At 35.7% G+C, this 18,542-nt stretch overlaps 1 protein-coding gene across 1 annotated transcript in view; it reads left to right on the top strand.

Moving 5' to 3' along the window:
* Positions 1-17,320, top strand: part of tm9sf2 (transmembrane 9 superfamily member 2) — a 28,009-nt gene extending 10,689 nt beyond the window's left edge. Inside the window, exons 6-17 of the mRNA XM_007906303.2 lie at positions 632-753; positions 1,722-1,833; positions 2,237-2,313; positions 4,660-4,768; positions 6,156-6,288; positions 7,192-7,311; positions 8,142-8,199; positions 9,846-10,005; positions 10,642-10,793; positions 11,083-11,194; positions 13,524-13,695; positions 15,082-17,320. Coding sequence (XP_007904494.2) covers positions 632-753; positions 1,722-1,833; positions 2,237-2,313; positions 4,660-4,768; positions 6,156-6,288; positions 7,192-7,311; positions 8,142-8,199; positions 9,846-10,005; positions 10,642-10,793; positions 11,083-11,194; positions 13,524-13,695; positions 15,082-15,149 — 1,395 coding nt within the window. The 3' untranslated portion in view covers positions 15,150-17,320. The remainder of the gene's footprint in view (positions 1-631; positions 754-1,721; positions 1,834-2,236; positions 2,314-4,659; positions 4,769-6,155; positions 6,289-7,191; positions 7,312-8,141; positions 8,200-9,845; positions 10,006-10,641; positions 10,794-11,082; positions 11,195-13,523; positions 13,696-15,081) is intronic.
* The last annotated feature ends 1,222 nt before the right edge of the window (positions 17,321-18,542 follow it).

Below are 18,542 nucleotides of genomic sequence, written 5' to 3'. Positions count from 1 at the left end.
GTGGAGGGAGCAGACAGGTTGATGAAGTTTAAAAATGTCCAGAGGTGGGATGGAGCTGGACTTTGGAGGGCTTTGAAGGTGAGGACAAGGATCTTGAGCTCAATCCTCTGGGGGATGGGGAGTCAGTGAAGCTGGGCAAGAATGGGGATGATTGGCTCACCAAGCTAAGTTGGGGGAAGACAAGAGCTGCAGAGTTTTTAATAATCTGCACCTTGTGAAGGGAATAGTTAGGAAGTTTGGCAAGCAGGGAGTTACCGTAATCAAGCTGGGACATAATGAAAGTGTGGAAGGGACAAGCTTCAAGGGACAAAATTTTGCAACATAAAAAATAAAAGCATAATGAATAAAAGTGAAAACTGTCAATTCTGAGATTTCCTGTACTTTTCTACGGCACCACTTAGCAAACTGCTGTTCAGAAACTACTCAATTTGCAGTTTGTTTCCTGAAAGCACACCTGCTGACACTGTGGATTTGTTCTTGTTTAAATCGCTTCCTTCACAGGAACAGACCACACCATTTGTTTTCAGCAAAAATAAGTAGTATTGTTTTCATGCAGTAATTCTTGTTAGGTGCAGAACGTAGCTCTGAACTGTATCCTTTTACTTTGGTTTGTTTTCTTCCCACTGTGTAGTCTTCCTTCAACCAGAAGGACACCTATTACATCTTCAATCATGTGGATATTACAATACACTTCCACAGTGAAGGAAATGAGGTTGGAGCAAGACTTGTGGCTGCTAAATTGGAGCCAAAAAGGTATGTGATTTAAAATTGTTAGATTGGAGTATTAGAATCTTTACAAAAATAAGTTGATATAAAATTGCTGTGGTATGTCTTTTGTCTTAATCTATAACGTATTATATTATTTTTTCAAATTTCTGCATCCTACCCATGATTAAATATTTCTCATTTCAAGTCCCTCTGCCAAATCTGAAATTCACTGTGTATAATATTAAGTTATATTTAAACTATATATTCAAATTTGAATGTATAATTTCCAAATCCTTCTAGTGTGGGTGGTTTATGTAATTTCAAAGTGTTCTCCTTCAATTTATTTTTTAAACTATAAAAGTAGATGTTACGTAAAACTCTTCACTCTTCTCTGCAACTCAGTCCACTGATTTAAGTTTTTCTGTGTTTACTCAAGGCAAGTGATATATGAAGCTGAAGTGTGGTCATTAGAAGATGCTATGTCTGTGCATCATTGCCCTGAATTTTCTTGCTCCACTTTTGTCATGCTAAGTTATGGGATCTGACAGTGGATGCTAAGCAGGACTGTCAGTGCTTCAAATGTCGCTTGTTTCACTAAGATTAACACTGCACACATAGTAATCTACTTTCATTAAAAAATTGCAAAAAATACTTTTGGCATTGAAATCTGTTTTACAAAGCCTGACAATTGGAACTCAAACGTGAGTAGTTTGGTGTTATGGAGTTACATGCCCAAGAACTGAGAATATAATTGTCATATACCAACACTATTATGATATATTTTATATAGTTATCAGAATTTTTTAAAGACAACTTTTAACATTCTTCCTTGAAAGTCTTTGGCAGGGTGGCTCAGTTGGTAGCACTATTGCTTCTGAATCAGGCACTAACTATATCAAATGCAAGGATTATTATTATTACTAAAGTCAGGCAGAAAAGGATTGTTTTCCATTCTTAATGTTTGGAGTGCTTTGAATAGATCTTTATTTCACCTTGACTATATATTTCAACAGCTTTAAGCACACAAACATCGATAAACCTGACTGCACAGGAGGCTCTATGGATATTTCCAATGAATTTAAAGGAAAACTTGGTATTCTATACACCTACTCTGTTAAATACATTGTAAGTATCATTTTTACACTCTTCACCTCTAGATTTTCACAGGAAATATTTGGATTTGAATTTACAGGACTCCCAACTATTTGAAAAAATCCCAATTTTCTCTTCATTTTCTAACCCAATGACGGGTAACTCTACTTGTGTTTAATGCAGAGGATGTCTGCACATGAATAAGTGTCACAAAGGTGTTCAACAATAGAGAGGATTACATGCAAGCCCAACCAACAAATGCGGGCACTTTTGTTTCCTCGACTTACGAGACACATGTATTTTTCATTGTTTCGGGCAGTATACGTGGCTTTGATGTTGCCATGTATGCCTTCACTGACTGTGCGCATCTAATGTATACCCAGTGTGTATGCCTTTAGAGGATTAACAGTTTGTAACATTTTCTATTCATTTTTAGGAATCACACTTTAAATGGGCATCAAGGTGGGATTACATTTTAGAATCCATGCCTCACACGAACATTCAGTGGTTTAGGTAAGGAAATTTTAATTCTAAATTTGTTTATTCTTGGTTGTTTTTAATAATGGAAGCTTTAACGTTGTACTGTGGCTGTGGAAATGTGTGAGATCAATAACTACTTGATCTTATGTTACAAATGACCATCTAGCGTAGTTTAAAGCTCTGAAATAACTTAAAATTATTGTGCGCTGTCAACATTTATCAGAAGCAATTTATATTAAGAGCAACTGAAGGTTTACAGGAGTGGATTAGAGGTTAAGCTTTCTGTGCGATTCTCTTAACGTAACAATCTTCGTATAGCTGGTACAGTGCCAGGGGCATGCATGTTACTGAATGGTCTGTCATAATGATTATTATCTTCTAGTATGCAGCACAGTGCCATGTGGCACGTGGATAAGCAAGGAAGATTAGAGCTTGAGTAAGCAAGTTTTTAATTTTTTTTAGTGGGAAGTTAAAATATAGGAAATCAGATATTCTACACTTCATAACGTAGAGCTGCAAATAACTCTACGACACACTATTTTGAATTTGGTAGGATAGTTACACGTTGTCTTTGGATTTGAGTGTATTCTGTTATCCTGGGAACCAAATTGATAGGAGTAAAGTTATGATTACAAATGGATGCTTTTAAAGCTGTTAAACTGTTATATCAGCAACGCTGGGTGTAGTGATTCTTCCCACTCGGCTCCTGTTAACCTTGCAAGCCTAAGCCCTAACAAAGCCCTAGTGGGATCCTAGCTGAACAAGCAGTGGAAAGCTTGCCAAGCAATATTCTCAATGGCCAAATATTCAGTTTTAGCCGCTTAATCTCCAGCAGTACTCTGCACACACTCTGAAGTTCCCAGGCCTTGGCCGTAATCAGCCTATGCCTCAAATTCTCCAAATATGTGTGTCTGTGTGTGTATCAGCCAAGATCTCAATAACCGATTGATGTAGAGACATGATTTATACCTCATCAGAAAGTTTTTGACTCTGGGAGTGTCAAAGGCATATTTGTTTTCGGGAATCTCCTTTTGTTGATGAGATATGACCTAAACAAACTCATCACACATGTATGGCAGTTTTGCGCAGTTACATCTGGTGGCTACGCCGACTCACAGTGGCCCTGTGGCATCGTGCGTCACAGAGATGCAGCACACACTCAGGCGAAGCCTGGTCGTGCTGACATGGAAGTTACCTCAAGTAGTGTTGACGGCAGCCGTTTTCCCACTATTATTATTTTTCTCTTTTATTTTCCTTACTACTTTTCCTTCCACCCAACCCCACTTCAAGCAATCCATACATCTCCCTCTGCCATCCCTGCCTTGCTCTCCACCCTCCTGCCATCCAGCCCATAACCTCTGTACTGCTAAAGTTCACCCCCAAATAACCAACGTTTGCCAGACATGGTGAGGAGGATGTGTACATCACCATGGTAAGTTTTTATACATAAAAAAAATATTGGGTGGCTGTGTTACTGATGGCCTGGCTCACTCTCTTCCGAAGAGGGTTATAGAGCAGCATATCTCTGGGAGCAGGTGTATGGATGAGGAAAAGAGGAAATAGATGTATATAAACCTGATTGACATGACATTCAGACCTCTGTAAATAGGCTCTGATGCTTACAGTCATTGTGCACTGTGTGCTACTGATACTTTTGGGCTGTTGGCCTTTTATATTCAAAGGGCAATTTGGAGCTGTCTGTGCTTGAAAAGGCTGTCTTTCAGAGTATTGCTTAAAGGTCATTTTATTAAAGAGGCTTTCCATTTGTGACCTCAGAGAATTTGATTTGGCGTTTCTGTCATTTAACAAACAAAAGCAGCAAGCTAAACTGCTACTGATTTTTTTTTATATACAGTTGAACGTAACCAGAAGATTTTTCAATTAGTTTATCTTCTATTGTTTGATCCTATATTTAATAGTTATTCTTGCTGATATTTCCAGCTGTATAACTTAGTCTTTCACATGAAATTCAACCCTTTAAGTGCTGGAATTCCTTACCATCATTCAAAATGGTGAATAATTTAAAAAAAACGCAGCAAACAATATAAAAAATAAACTTAGCAGTGGTCTGCACTGAAAGAAAAGTCTTAAATATTTCGGTCATGCTAAAGTGCTGTTGGAATGAATTTTTAGTAGTATTGTATAAATATGTATTGTGTATCATACAGTCACTGCACTTTACAAATACCTGTATATCCTGTGAAGGCTTTGTGACATCCTCCTGATGTGAAAGGCACTATGTAAATGTAAGGATTATTATTGCATTATTACTGTGCAAGTGTTTTACGTATTGTATATCATGCTAGAGGTATATTGTGCAAATACTCTATATCTAACTTGTTAACATTTCCAACTGATAATTTTAACCCTTTTTTTTAGCATCATGAATTCCTTGGTAATTGTTCTTTTCCTATCTGGCATGGTGGCTATGATCATGCTCCGAACCTTGCATAAGGACATTGCCAGATATAACCAAATGGATTCAACAGTAAGTCTTATTTTGACATTGTGCAATGATATCAGTGTTTATGTTCAACAGTTACTGAATTTAAAAGAAAGTGGGTTTTAAAATTAAACAGGAAGAAAAAATGACTGCTTACATTTTTGAGTACACCATGCAAATTTCTAGTTTTTTTAAAAAAACATTTGGTATTGTAATTTTCTCAATGTAACTAAAAATGAAAGTAAATGTACTGTTTAATGTACAGGCAGTTTCGAAATTATGGTGGCATGTTATATCAGATTCTGAATGACATTTATTGGAAGTGTCTTGATTCTTGTTTATATGAAATCTTCTCAGAATAATATGCATATGAAGTACATTACAAAATTACATTTGTATAGCGCCTTTCATGTTGGAAGGACAAAGTAGTATGTTATCTCTTTAACTGGTATACTTTCCACTGTAAGGTTGTAAGCATTACTTAAAATGTTGCTTGATTTTAATTGGCGAATAAATCAATTAATCTTATTAAACCAGCTGGAAAGATATTTGATCCAGTTCTCAGATTGAGGATCAACAGAAATCTAGATTTATTGAAGCTTGTATAGTAATGTAAAGCCAACTAAATTTGAGCTCAGGATATTAGTTCTTCAGTTGCTGATTTTTCTCTTAGCCTATAAACTGGAGAGAAAGGAAGTTTAGATTTGGCTATGGAGGCATGTCACATTTTATCTTTAGTTCAAAGATAGTTCTCAAAATAAGTCTAGATCGTATTAGAATAACAGCTGAGCTTGTGGGTTGAACAATTGGCTTTTATACTCAAAGCATATGTCTGTTTGTCTATAGATCTCCAAAGAAGCAGAGATTTTATAATAATTTATTTAAAAACATGTTCTTCTTTAATTTGATGCCCCCAAACTCCTTGACAATTAACGCTGAACCTTCTATTGCCATTCACTGTTTCTGAACAGTTTATGCTTAGTATGCAATCTACCCTGTGAAATTAGGATCTCCAAGAAAATATTGGGTCTTAAGTGTGTCTCACATTTTTAATTTTCTTCCTGTTAAATTGCACCTGACCAAGATTTGTTTCACGAATCTGTAATCTCGGTTTCATTTTCATTAACTAGAAAGGATACTTAACAGTGTGTTGAAGACTATCCTCTTTGACCATGCCTTTGGTCAACTTTCCACTCTTTCTAGCTCGGCATCAGACCTCACCGGAGTTGAGCGCACCAAGACTATTCTGGCGTAGTGGTAGCACTCGCCTTCTGAATCAGAAGGTTGTGGGTTCAAGCCCCACATCGGTACTTGGAATCACATAGTCTAAGATGTCATTCCAATACAGTGCTGGAGGTCTGTTGTTCAGGGGTCTGAACATTTTTAATATGTTGGCTGGGTGATGATGTACTCCTAAATATTCTTTATAAAGGAAGAAGCTCAGGAGGAATTTGGATGGAAGCTGGTTCATGGAGATGTCTTCAGACCACCACGAAAAGGAATGCTACTGTCTGTTTTCCTTGGTTCTGGCGCTCAGATCCTTATCATGACCTTTGTTACTCTGTGTAAGTCTAGAATTCTTGGATTTTTTTTAAAATGGTGGAATAATGGCTATTCTAAGTATTGTAAAACCAGTGTGAAAGAATCTTATGCATGATTAGTTGTGTGGTATTACTGAAATCAATTTGACTAATTTGAGGCTGGAGCATTGAAATAAAATGTTCTGATTTTTAAATCCCTCAATCACCAAAAGCAGTGAGATGGTTATGACTGCCCATCCATCTGTCTCTGAATACCAACTGGTAAAATTCAGTAAATTACCAATGCTTCATCAAATTTTAACCAAACATAATTAATGACTACTTCTCAGAGATTGGTGCTTTCAAACTTGGCACGCTGGTAACTGTCCATTCATTGTTTTCATCCATCTATAAATTAAAGACTCACTTTGATGATGAGGGAGAAAAAAAGTTTTATTGTGGTTTTACAAAACTTGACAAGTTGATTTATTTCCTTGGTTCTTGTATTTTTTTTTAAACAATTATGCTGGAACCTTGTAAACAATTTGGTGAAGTTAGCTATCAAACTGTATTTGTTTTGAAGATTGAAACGGTAAGTCTAGAAAGATTGAATTGTCCTAAAACTGAAGATATAATTAGCATTCAGCTTTCAATAAGCCATATTTTTATGTGTTTTTTAATAAAAAGCATTTTGCGTTTGCAGTAAACCCTCTCAATATTCAGTTACCATCACCCTCAGAATGGCAAATTAAAGCAGCAATTAAAGTAAAAAGACAGAAAAGTTTGTAATACCAACAGGAAATTAAAATTCTAAATGTGATTCGAAATACAGAAACCAAAACATCATTTTACTGTAGAATCAAAATCTGGAATTAATTCTACAATATGTATACTATATATATATGCAATTATCCTGTGATTAATGGATGTAGATTTTTAATTCCTCAGTTTTTGCATGCCTGGGATTTTTGTCACCTGCAAACCGAGGGGCCTTGATGACATGTGCTGTTGTCTTGTGGGTGCTGCTTGGAACCCCAGCAGGCTATGTGGCTGCCAGATTTTACAAATGTAAGTAACAGATATTTAAACTGACAAGAGTTCTGTTCATTAGTTTCAATTATCATCACCCTTTGGCAACTGAACAACTTAATTACTTTTGGAATAACCTTTTAAATTCTGATGAAATATCTACAGTCTGCTTTTACTCAGCGGAAGTAAATCAGTATTTAATTAGATTTGTTGGATAGAAAATGTGCCGTGTGATATAATTATTGAATGCTCGTATCTAAATGTTAAAATTCATTTGGGGGTTTGGTTGCTATGTCTGTATCTCTGATCACCAGCACAAAGTGATCTGATGCTAATGTAAATTGTCCAGTGCTGGTGTAAATTGACTGATTGGTGTGCAGAAATAGCCTGGAAATGACTTTTCTTTCCCTTTTGAAAGATAATGTTGAGTGTCTTAAGTATGGCCTCCTGATGGGGATACATCTTAAGTTCGGAAGCTCATTAGGCATTGGATTGTGACCTCAAAGTCTCATTGCAATACAGCACGTTGGTCAAATGCATGTTGATTTTTGACTGTGTAGATAAAATCCTAATGCAGGCTTGCTGCCTGTTTAGTATTTTCTATTGAAAAAGCACTTTTTTTCCAAAGTTTTTCAATAATACTATTTGTGGTTGTGAGTTTGTTCATTTTTCCAATGCTTGGTCATTCTTAATCTAAGCAAACTTAATATAAAGCATGTAATAATAATAAATAAAATTTTAATGAACAGATTGTTTGTAAATTAAATATTTTCCATATGGTTTGTCTTGATATTTTAAAAGAAAATCTCCTTAGTTGTAGCATAAGCTATAAAACCATTGTGCTCAATTTTATTTCTATGTTCTAATAGCATTTGGTGGTGAGAAGTGGAAAACAAATGTACTCCTGACTTCTTTTTTGTGCCCAGGGTAAGTGAATCATTCATTTTAAACTTATATGTTAGTAATGAAGTGTCCGTATAATTACGGAGACCAACATTGATCTGACACTGATTCTTTGCTAAAACACTTAGCAGTTATAGAAACTTGAATTCTCCAACATATTGCAGACTTTACGCAGTTTTGAATGCCTGACTGTTTTGAGTGCAGTGTGTAAGTGGATCTTATTTAGAATTTTTAAATTCCACTTTTATGAAGAGGTGAGAATTTTTTTGTATTCCTGAGTTTAAAGTGATGACTGAGACTGCACTTTTTAAACTTCCCTTGTATCTATTAAATTGTTAAGCATATTGTAGTGTGCCGACCATTTACAAAAAAATTAAGATTATTCTTGCATTAAAACCGATTCAATCATTTGACTATTTTTTGTTGATTTTTGACCTTGTAGGTAAAACACTAATGTAGGAAAACCTTGCCAATGTTTCTCTTCCAATTTCTCTCCTGTTCTCCTGAAAGCATTTGTTTTGTTTTTTCTGGGTCAGTAAAACTCACAAGTCTTATCTATAAATCGTATAATTGCCTAAGTCATACATGCACTTAAGTCCCATTCAGTTTTCTATCAAATCCACTTAGATTTTGTTGCACAAGTCATATTATATCATTCACCTCCTAACTCGTAATGTTACTCCCCTATCCTCCATTACTCCCGCATTTACCGACTGCATTGAATCTGGGGGAAATGACATCCTTGCGCATTTACTGGCCGGATACATTGAATCACAGGAAACTTAGTCTTGATCCGTCAACGCATTGGACAGAAAAACTTCATTCCTGTGATTTCAAAGCTTGCCGGCAAGCTCGCATGCGGCGACGGATCGAGACTTATTGACTCACGGGGAGACATAGTCTTGAACCATCTCCGCAATCGCATTTACCGGCTGCATTTAAAAACGTATACGTAATGCAGATTGATTAAATCAGATTTTATATAACTTCTACAGTTTGCCTTCAATTTGGACTTCGCATAAGTCATATTAAATGTTATGGCCCCGACTGATACTATTTATGTGAGTTTTCCTGTACTGGAATACGTTTCTGCAGGTGCTGATCACTGGTCCAGGTAGCCATCGTTCATAAACCTAAACCGTGTTGTCAGCAGACTATTTAATCACAAGAACAGTCAAGCCCAATCAGGAGAAGGAATCTTTTGTTATGTTTCCTTTTGCAACCCAAGGGTACTAAGGCTAATTGTATCATGGCACCTGCTGTTCTGACTAAAGTAACAAATTCAGCACAGCCTAAGATTTGAACCTGAAAGCTGCTGATCTGTATGACTTGCTACAAAAAATATTTATATGACTTGCTTTTACTTGCTGGGCTGTCGAGGTAATTTTGAATTTTTAAGTAGCTTGCAAACTGTTTAATTTGGGAGTAGGGGAAAAATCATGGAGGCGTTTTAAACCATTTACTTTTGACATGAGAACTTTCAAGGTTGGTCTCTCAAGGTACGGATAATGCTGAAAAGGATTTGCATTCAGAAACTTGAATATCAAATACAGTGCTTTGGAAAGCTGAAAAGATTCCCTCTTACATTATGGACACCTTGCTGTCAAAGTAACTATCATTGTCAGCAGAAATAACCGAATGATGGCATTCATATGTGTGTTTATCCCTAGGATTGTTTTTGCCGATTTCTTCATCATGAACCTAATTCTGTGGGGAGAAGGATCTTCTGCAGCTATTCCTTTTGGTACACTGGTTGCTATCCTGTCAATGTGGTTTGGTATTTCAGTGCCACTTACTTTTATTGGTGCCTACTTTGGCTTCAAGAAACATGTAAGTTTCTTTCTATTTATCCTTTCAAAATTATAATCTTCAATAGAGTCGACCCACAAGGCCTTGTTCTGTCTAATGCTTTAACAACTTCTTAGTAAATCTATTAAAAACTGTTGTTTAGTATGATCTTGCCAACTGCTTTTGATAAATGATGCATAAGATTAGATTTGGAGGGGGAGCAGTTTTTTTTCATTATCGGTACTTTTAGTAACAGGATGTATTTTGTTCAAGTACAGGTATATCTATGGATATGAAAGAATTTCTTTCTTCCCCATTGTTCCTCCAGTACATCAGTAATTGTTGTGATATAGTCAGTAAATGAATGGTGATATACCTGCAATAATAAATTTATCTGAGGTTTTCTTAGCCCTCAGCTTTCTATTTACAGTAATTTGCAATAGTTTAGTAAAAGTACCTTTTAGAAAATGATCGGGACAAATTGACCAGGTTAAGTGTGAAACCTGTTATAGTTCCTATTGCTGTAATTGATGATGCTTAGCTGCTTTTACGTTATTAAACTGGCAGTAAGACATACGCATGTTTAGTTCTTTGTTTGTAATTCAAGTCAATAGTAAAATGTATCACTCTTGGTTCTTTGTAATTTAATGCTATCATCAAATGCAATTCCCCTTACAGGTAATGGAACACCCTGTTCGCATAAATCAAATCCCACGTCAGATCCCTGAACAGTCATTTTACACAAAGCCATTGCCTGGAATTGTTATGGGTGGTATACTGCCCTTTGGATGCATCTTTATTCAGCTGTTCTTTATTCTGAATAGCATATGGTGAGCCTTCTTAGAAAAAAANTATAAATGCAAACAAAGACAGAGTGCAATTGCAATAAATGTCATGTACCAAACTGTTGTAGAACCAAGTGAGTAAAGAGATACCATACTTTAGAAACTTTTCTAAACATTTTAGGAAAGTTAATGTAGGATTCAGAGGCTGGTCTTGGGAAATCTACCCTTTTTGTGCAGCTGTAGAACAGCTCACATTACTTGAGTTGCATGGACAGTTTATTTTCTGAAAAAGTATTTTATGTAACTTAAAATAGCTTAATTTTCATATTTGCAGGTCTCACCAGATGTACTACATGTTTGGTTTCCTGTTCTTGGTGTTTATTATTCTGGTGATCACGTGCTCTGAGGCAACTATTCTCCTCTGCTATTTCCATCTTTGTGCTGAGGTATGTTCCGATGACAAGGTGACAGTCTATGGATTTGCATTTACATTAGCAAAGCTCTAAAAAACACATTTTGGTTTAGAACTCCTTTTATCTGACCAAATTGAAGTTTAATGTTTCTTGGATTTATATTTCATGGGTATGTGAAAAAAAAGTTAAGAATCAATAATATATACACACATTATAAGGACTCTGGCGGGAGGACTTTGGCGTTTTAAAATTAAATTTTGTTGTTGCCGCGGCTTAGCTTTGTCTGTGTTCTTTATTTTGTTCCTGCCGCTTGGCTACGTACGTGCTCTGTGCAAAACTGAAAATGACTCAGGAACGATAAGAGATACCTGAAAACAAAAATGCTCATGTGACTCCAAGTTGCAAGGCCTTTCCAGTGAGGTATAAATCATGTCTCTACACCAATCGGTTATTGAGATCCTTCTTGAAGCGCAGACAGACATTGTCATTTTATTAGTATAGAAGATTCATCACTGAATCCTCCCTAAAAATTAGAGACTTGTTCTAGTATTTGTAACATCAACATCCAAAGCAGCTTCTCAGTCAGAATATAGAAGATATATATATGTGTGTGTGTGTGAGTGTGAGAGAGCAATTCATTTGTCACATTACTGACTGGTTGAGCATCAAGAGGTCTGTTTCTAAATACATTTCTTGTCAGTGACAATAAATCAATGTTTAAAACTTATCCCTGTGATATTTACATTGCTTACATCTGAGTTAAGTTTTGTGCTGAACCAACATGTGCATAGTGCTGTACATACACCCTCTTTTGAAATGTGTTTTTTAAGCATGCGATTCAATTATAAATAAGCTCCACTGTATTTTCTGAAACCGATCTGCAGGCAAAAAAGTACATAAGCCTTCCTGACAATCTACGATAGTAGCTTGCTGACAGGTCTGTTTGTTACATCAGCTGAAAATCTGTTTTGGAGTGATTCCTGGGCAAAGAATATTGTGGAGTAATTAGCTAGAATTCTTTAAGAATTAAGCCAAATTTGAAAATGCTCAGGCATTTGAAATCTGTTAATAATATATTGCATTTATATAATACCGTTCGTGTAAAGAAAAGCACTTTTCAAATTGATTAGAAAATATTAGGTGCAGATCGGCAAGAGCCAAGATTTGACCCAAGTTATGAGTGAGCCAAGACCAGAGTGTGCTTTAGAGCACTGCTGTAGTTTAATTGTCTAAAACTGCATAGCTTGCCATTGCAAATAAATCTGAAAGTGAAAGATGGGTATTGATTGTGACCCTTCATCAAAATCCCCAATGAATGAAGGGTCATACTTCTTCATACGTTAACTTCTTTTGTCTTTCAATATATTGATGTCTACATTTCTTCCCCTCGCCCCGTCTCATTCTCTTGAAATTAAAGTATATTTCAGTAAATGTATTTGCCCAACATTTAAGACGAAGCAAAATGACTCCAATGAAAGTTGTGCTAATTCCAGCTCAACGCCAAGAGGCCCTGCTTGCCTCCCCATCCCCAACACACAGGATTCTTCAAGAGTATGGCAATATGGAACTGAAAGGATGTTTACTTCTACTTCCACATTATCTGAGGCCTTTTGAATTCCTTCCCTCATGGGATAACCCAAACATTCCATCAACTTTGTGTCCTACGAAAAATACAGCATCTTATATTTTTTGTAGGACACAATTGGTGGAAGAGCTCTAAAAAATAGAGACTTGTTCTGGTATTTCTAACATCAACTTCCAAAGCATCTTCTCAGTCAGAGTCGGTGATAGTCAGGGTTCTTTCTAACAGGCTTTGTGTTTTTTTGGATGATTTCCCCAAATCACAATTTTGCTTTAATGAATGTGGGATGGAGACTGATCTCAATACAAAAACAATTGATTACTGAGATGCATTTATCATCATTATTAAAATCAAGAGAGATTGCATTGGGAAAAATATATTCAATTGTATCCAAAGCAGCTGACTAAAAAAAATAGATTAGTAGGTTTAACCTTCAGCATTGCCTGGAGGAGGAAAACAAATACTAACGAAAGTTGGATAAAATCTGTCTTAACCTAAAGGTGTAAGAAAGGTGATGCTTAATTTAGTGCAGTATAAATAATCAAAATACTTATGTTATTTAGTGATTTAAAAATATAAGGAAGTGGCAGACCACTTTGCATTTGTGAGCCAAACAAAATATCTACAAAGGGAGATGGTAATAATTGCATTTGAGTACTGTCAGTAGTTCAATGGGTAATGTATTGAGCGTTAGAGACAAAGCTTTGATATTACATTATTATTGCAGGGCTATGAAGCAATTATGTGCAGTTTCCATCCTAATTTATTTTATCATTTCAGGACTACCATTGGCAGTGGCGATCATTCCTAACAAGTGGATTTACGGCAATATATTTCTCAATCTATGCAGTGCATTACTTCTTCACCAAACTCCAGATTACTGGGACTGCCAGCACCATTTTGTACTTTGGATACACTATGATAATGGCCTTGATCTTCTTCCTTTTCACGGGTAAGTCAAAAGAAAACTTGCATTGCATAAAATATCACCTAGACCTTCAACACACGTCCCAGTGTAAGACTTGAACCCACAAGCTTCCCCCACAGCCTCGAGCTCCCAGTCAGTGCATGTAACATCCTCCTGGTGTGAAAAGTGCTAAATAAATGCAAATTATTGTACAATATTTTTCAATTATCAATGATTCTGGAGAGATATTAAGTTTGGAGAACATCTTGTTTGGGACTGAAAAACATCTGAAATGTGTAAAACTTAGGGTAGGGTGATATTAATGACACTGGTTCTTCCCTTCCGATTATAGCAGTTGGAATGCAATAATTTCACATTAACACCTTGAATTCTAGCATTAGAACTTAGGCAAGTGTATGCTGGGAGTTGATGGTGTAATTGAAATCAGTTTATTATGATGCTATCTACATAAATTTGATATATATATTTCTAGTTCAGAGGGTCAACATATAAATGTTTAGATTTAGTTTTCCTTTTTCTTTCTTTAAGGGCTGGGCTGCAGATGGTTTCTCCACACATCCAGCCTCCAACTGCCTGCTTACAGGATTCATTAAATCAATGAAGCAGTTATTAGCAGCTTCTGATTTAATTGCAAATATCACAGGCTTGAGGAACATAGTATCTAAAATCGTGAAACATTTTTGGTAAATGAGACCAGGAAAATGGCCAATTTATTTCAGATTAATTTCTGTCCATTTAAATTGGGTGGTGGGGTGGGGGCGGGGGGGAGGATTTACCTCTCTTTATTTAACCTACTGTTGAACTATGTTGGCCTTCCAGAAGAAATGGGGAAGCTTTTCTATTCAAAACTGAGTATGTTGTATATACTGCTTGGGGACATAAGGGCTGTGAGGGTAAATCTGTAATTCTCCTCTTAAAGCATCAACAGTACAAAAACGAGTGTTAGAAATACTCTACATATGTTTATTCAGCTAAAAGGGAAAGACAGAATCAGAAAATATTCAGTGTTGCAATTCCTCCTGATGGTGCCCTGCTGTTATGTCAGTAGTTCACTTGCTGTAGGCATCGATATTCCTGTTGCATTCCAGGTCATTGGTTAGCCTCAGCAGGCAGAATGCCACTAGCTGCAAGATAGATCTCTTTGATTCACAGCTGGGTTGGTAACAAGGTATCATAGGCAATGAGTTGGTAAAACATCAGTGATTTGCAGAGCTTGAAAAATTGTCATGATATCATTTGTGTTTCATAGCTTGAATTACTGGTTAGTAAGAAAAGTAGGTCTGAGAAATGAATAAAGAAATTAAAAGGAATGTTTTTCTTTTTCTTTCCGTGCCTATACTATTACTGTATAGAATGTATTACTGATCACTGCAAACTAGTATTTTAATAAAAGCTCTTATTTTCTTGCAGGAACAATTGGATTTTTTGCATGTTTTTGGTTTGTGACTAAGATATACAGCGTTGTGAAGGTGGATTAATAGAAGAGAATCCTGTTTTTTGAGAAATGGACTTGTTTTAAACAAAGTTATTTTTACTGAATTAATAACATAGGAATGGGAGTAGGCCAATTCGTCCATCAAGCCTCTCCAACTTATTACTCCATGACAGATATTTGCTTTCTCTTTAATACCAATTTCTCTGCTTTTATCTCCGTACTGTTCACTTCTAAATTTCTATCTATATCTATCTTTCTATTTCTTTTACACATCTCAATTCATTTTGCATTAATGGACTTCAGGGGAAGACAGTGCATTCTTTAGACTCACAACTTTTGTGTGAGAGTGTTATGGATTCCCTTTTTAATCAGCTTAGTTACAACTTTAAAATGATGTTCTTGTTTTGAATTTCCCTGCTATAGGCAATAGTCATTCTGTAACTACCATGCTACTTTCCTTTATTTTAAAGAACATTATTCACCATAAATCTCGTCAACTTGAGGGAATATAACCCTTGCTGTACCTAGCCTTTCATCATAGCTAATACCCGTTTCATACAGGGTATCTATCATTCTGAAAATTATTACTTGACCTTCAAAAGCATATACTGTATCCTTCTAAAAAAACAAAAAAAAGGAGTGCCCCAAACTGAACACTACTTCAAATGAAGTTTAACTAATGTTTTGTATAACTGGTTCCTTTTAGGTGGCATACATCTTGTGCTAAAACCATTTGGCTGTTTACACCAGCAAAATATCTTCTGAATTATGTTTCTAGCTCCTTAAATGCCTTTTTGCTTCCCTTTTCCTTAACCTTGTGCTTTACCATTTAGAATGCATCTCCATCTTGTATTCAAAATGTACAACCTCACACTTAACTACATTGAACTACATCTGTCTTCAATCTGCCTATTTCAATTTTTTTGCTCTCCATTGCAATTCACTGCATCAAGTGAAGCCTTTGGAATTATTTTGCTACCTGCACATGAAAGAATCTAGTAAATGAGAACTCGCCTACAAAACACTGACACTACTGCTGTAATTTACAGCATATGGGTACAAACCAATTGGAATGATTGAACATATTTTGTTTAGAAGATTTACCAATTTACCTTTTATGTTAAAATCGATTTTGCTTGGTGGGGGGTGGGGGGTATGTGTTTAGTTTCTATTGCCTCTTTGTTTATATATTGCACTTTCTTTCATTATATATTTCTGTTGGCACAGTTGTTCAGAAAGATCCAGGTGACATAATAATAAATGTGTAAATACCAGCATATGTCTTCTACTTGAAATAATACTCAAAATACCAGTATATTAAAGGCTGCAAAACTCATTGCAATAAAGCCATAAAATCTGGTTTCTCATTACCTGACTGAATTTATTTTGGTACTTAAGGCTTATCACATTTTGACATCTCTCATCACTTCGCAGTGTTCTAATTTGTAGATGTTTGTACAAAACTTTGGTGCTCGTAGCATTGACTTCCAGCTCTTGCTAGCTGTCCATGATGACAATGGTCTTCAGTTGCATAGAAAATTCTTAATCCTACCTTGTAGCGTGCTTTTGTAAGTTAAATTTATTAGATAAATTTTCATCTAGAAAGAATATTCTTAATTTGGATCTTACTCTCACCCATGATTTCAAAATAAATCTTTCTGTAAATTGTAAGAAAAAGAATAAGAAGCTAAAGAGTAAAATAAAGTAATAGAAGGGGCAAGGAGTCTATGGACTCGATAAGGAAGAAGTAGAATACATTTTTTCTTCATCCATGCTTGCACAAGTATATATTTAATACATTAGCAAACAAATATCTTGCTACACCTTGAAGGGGGTCTGGTTGAAAAACATTTTTGGCCTATTTTAGTGATTCTGGCTCAGACTACTGTCTATTTTAAGATTTTATTTTAGTTGCATGGTGAAATGTAAATAATATTTACAGCAATTGGGGGGGATGACAGAGTTTCTAATCTTTGAGGGATAGCTTAAATATTCACTATTATTGTGAATGAATATTTTACATGGATTTGTTCTTCATTAATAAATGTATTGGGTCCTTTTTTAACTGATTTGTCATTTGAATACTGTGTCTTGTATATTTTGTTTATTTTTGATCGGTCGGGTGGTCCTTTGCCTGTTTTACACTATGTACCTCTGAATCGCTCAACTTGAAATCTATGATCTTTTGTTGAATAAATCTTCTGTATAAAAATATTTTGTGGTGTTATCTTTAATTGGAAGACTCATGAGGGTTAATTGAATTTAGGAATTGTTTATACCATAAATGCTTTAATCGTGCTGCACCCTAACTTAAAAGTAATCACCTGACTGACTTTATATTTCTAACTTGACTTTGTATCGGTAAATATCAGATATTGTACTTGAGAATTTGTAATATTGTTAGTATGTGAATGCTATTTAATAATTCAGGTAATGTAGGTGTTTCTTTGATTTTAAGCAAATGTTTGCATCAAATAATTTCAAATCTTAAAGTAATGAGATTTAATATATTCAACTTAACAATACTTTCAATGCTTTGGCTTCACACAGCCTCCTTTGTGCCAGATGTAATACTACAAACCTTTCTCTATTTTGATAAATACCTGTATAAATGAGCTATTCATTGTACCAATAAATGTTACAGTATGGCACAAGGTTATTTGTCCCATCCACGCTCTGAAAGAACTCCATTTTGACATATTAACCATACCCCTCAATTATTAACACTTCAATCAGGTCACCTGTCAAACGTTTTTGTGAAAAAAGCCCAAGTCTATCCAGTTTCGCAATGAAAGATTCTTCTTCTTTCTCTACTGTACATGTTTCATTCCTTTTTGCTACACTTCCAGAGCTCTCAACCACTCCACTATCCACTCATCACCCATCTCCAACAAGGGGACAATTGGAGTGAAACCTGGTTGATTTTTCTCTTCTAACCTGAGATTATGAGGCCAATTTTACAGACCTGTTGCCATGCTGTTTGAGACGAGCTAATTCAGCATAGATCAGGAATCAAACCTGGAAACTTCCTGCGACTTATGTTGCTCAGATACTCATTCACTGAACCATTGAGCAGTGATTCATTTTTAATGTTCCAGTCAAATCTCAACAACAGCTTTCATTTATATAGTGCCCTTCATATATGACCATGTCTCTGCATTTCACGGGGATGAGTGGGAAATGACTAGATGTGGACATAGAGATAGGCTTTGGAATTTAACTAGCTGTACCCGTTGCAGCTTTGCTTGCCACCAAAGGATCCAAAATTGAAATGTAGATTGTCAGTCTCTCTCCCAGTCTCCCTCACTTTTTCTCTCTCTCTGTCTCTCCCACAAAATAGTCACTACGCATTATAATATTCACTCACAGATTTTTTTTGTCTGTAAGACGTAATTATATACTGTATATCACAATAGACACAATCTCACAATGGGTA

This window comes from Callorhinchus milii, unplaced genomic scaffold (genome assembly GCF_018977255.1).
Source record: "Callorhinchus milii isolate IMCB2004 unplaced genomic scaffold, IMCB_Cmil_1.0 Scaffold4, whole genome shotgun sequence".
Taxonomy (NCBI): domain Eukaryota; kingdom Metazoa; phylum Chordata; class Chondrichthyes; order Chimaeriformes; family Callorhinchidae; genus Callorhinchus; species Callorhinchus milii.
Note: the sequence above shows the minus strand (reverse complement) of the source record. Positions and strands in the feature narration are given on the sequence as shown.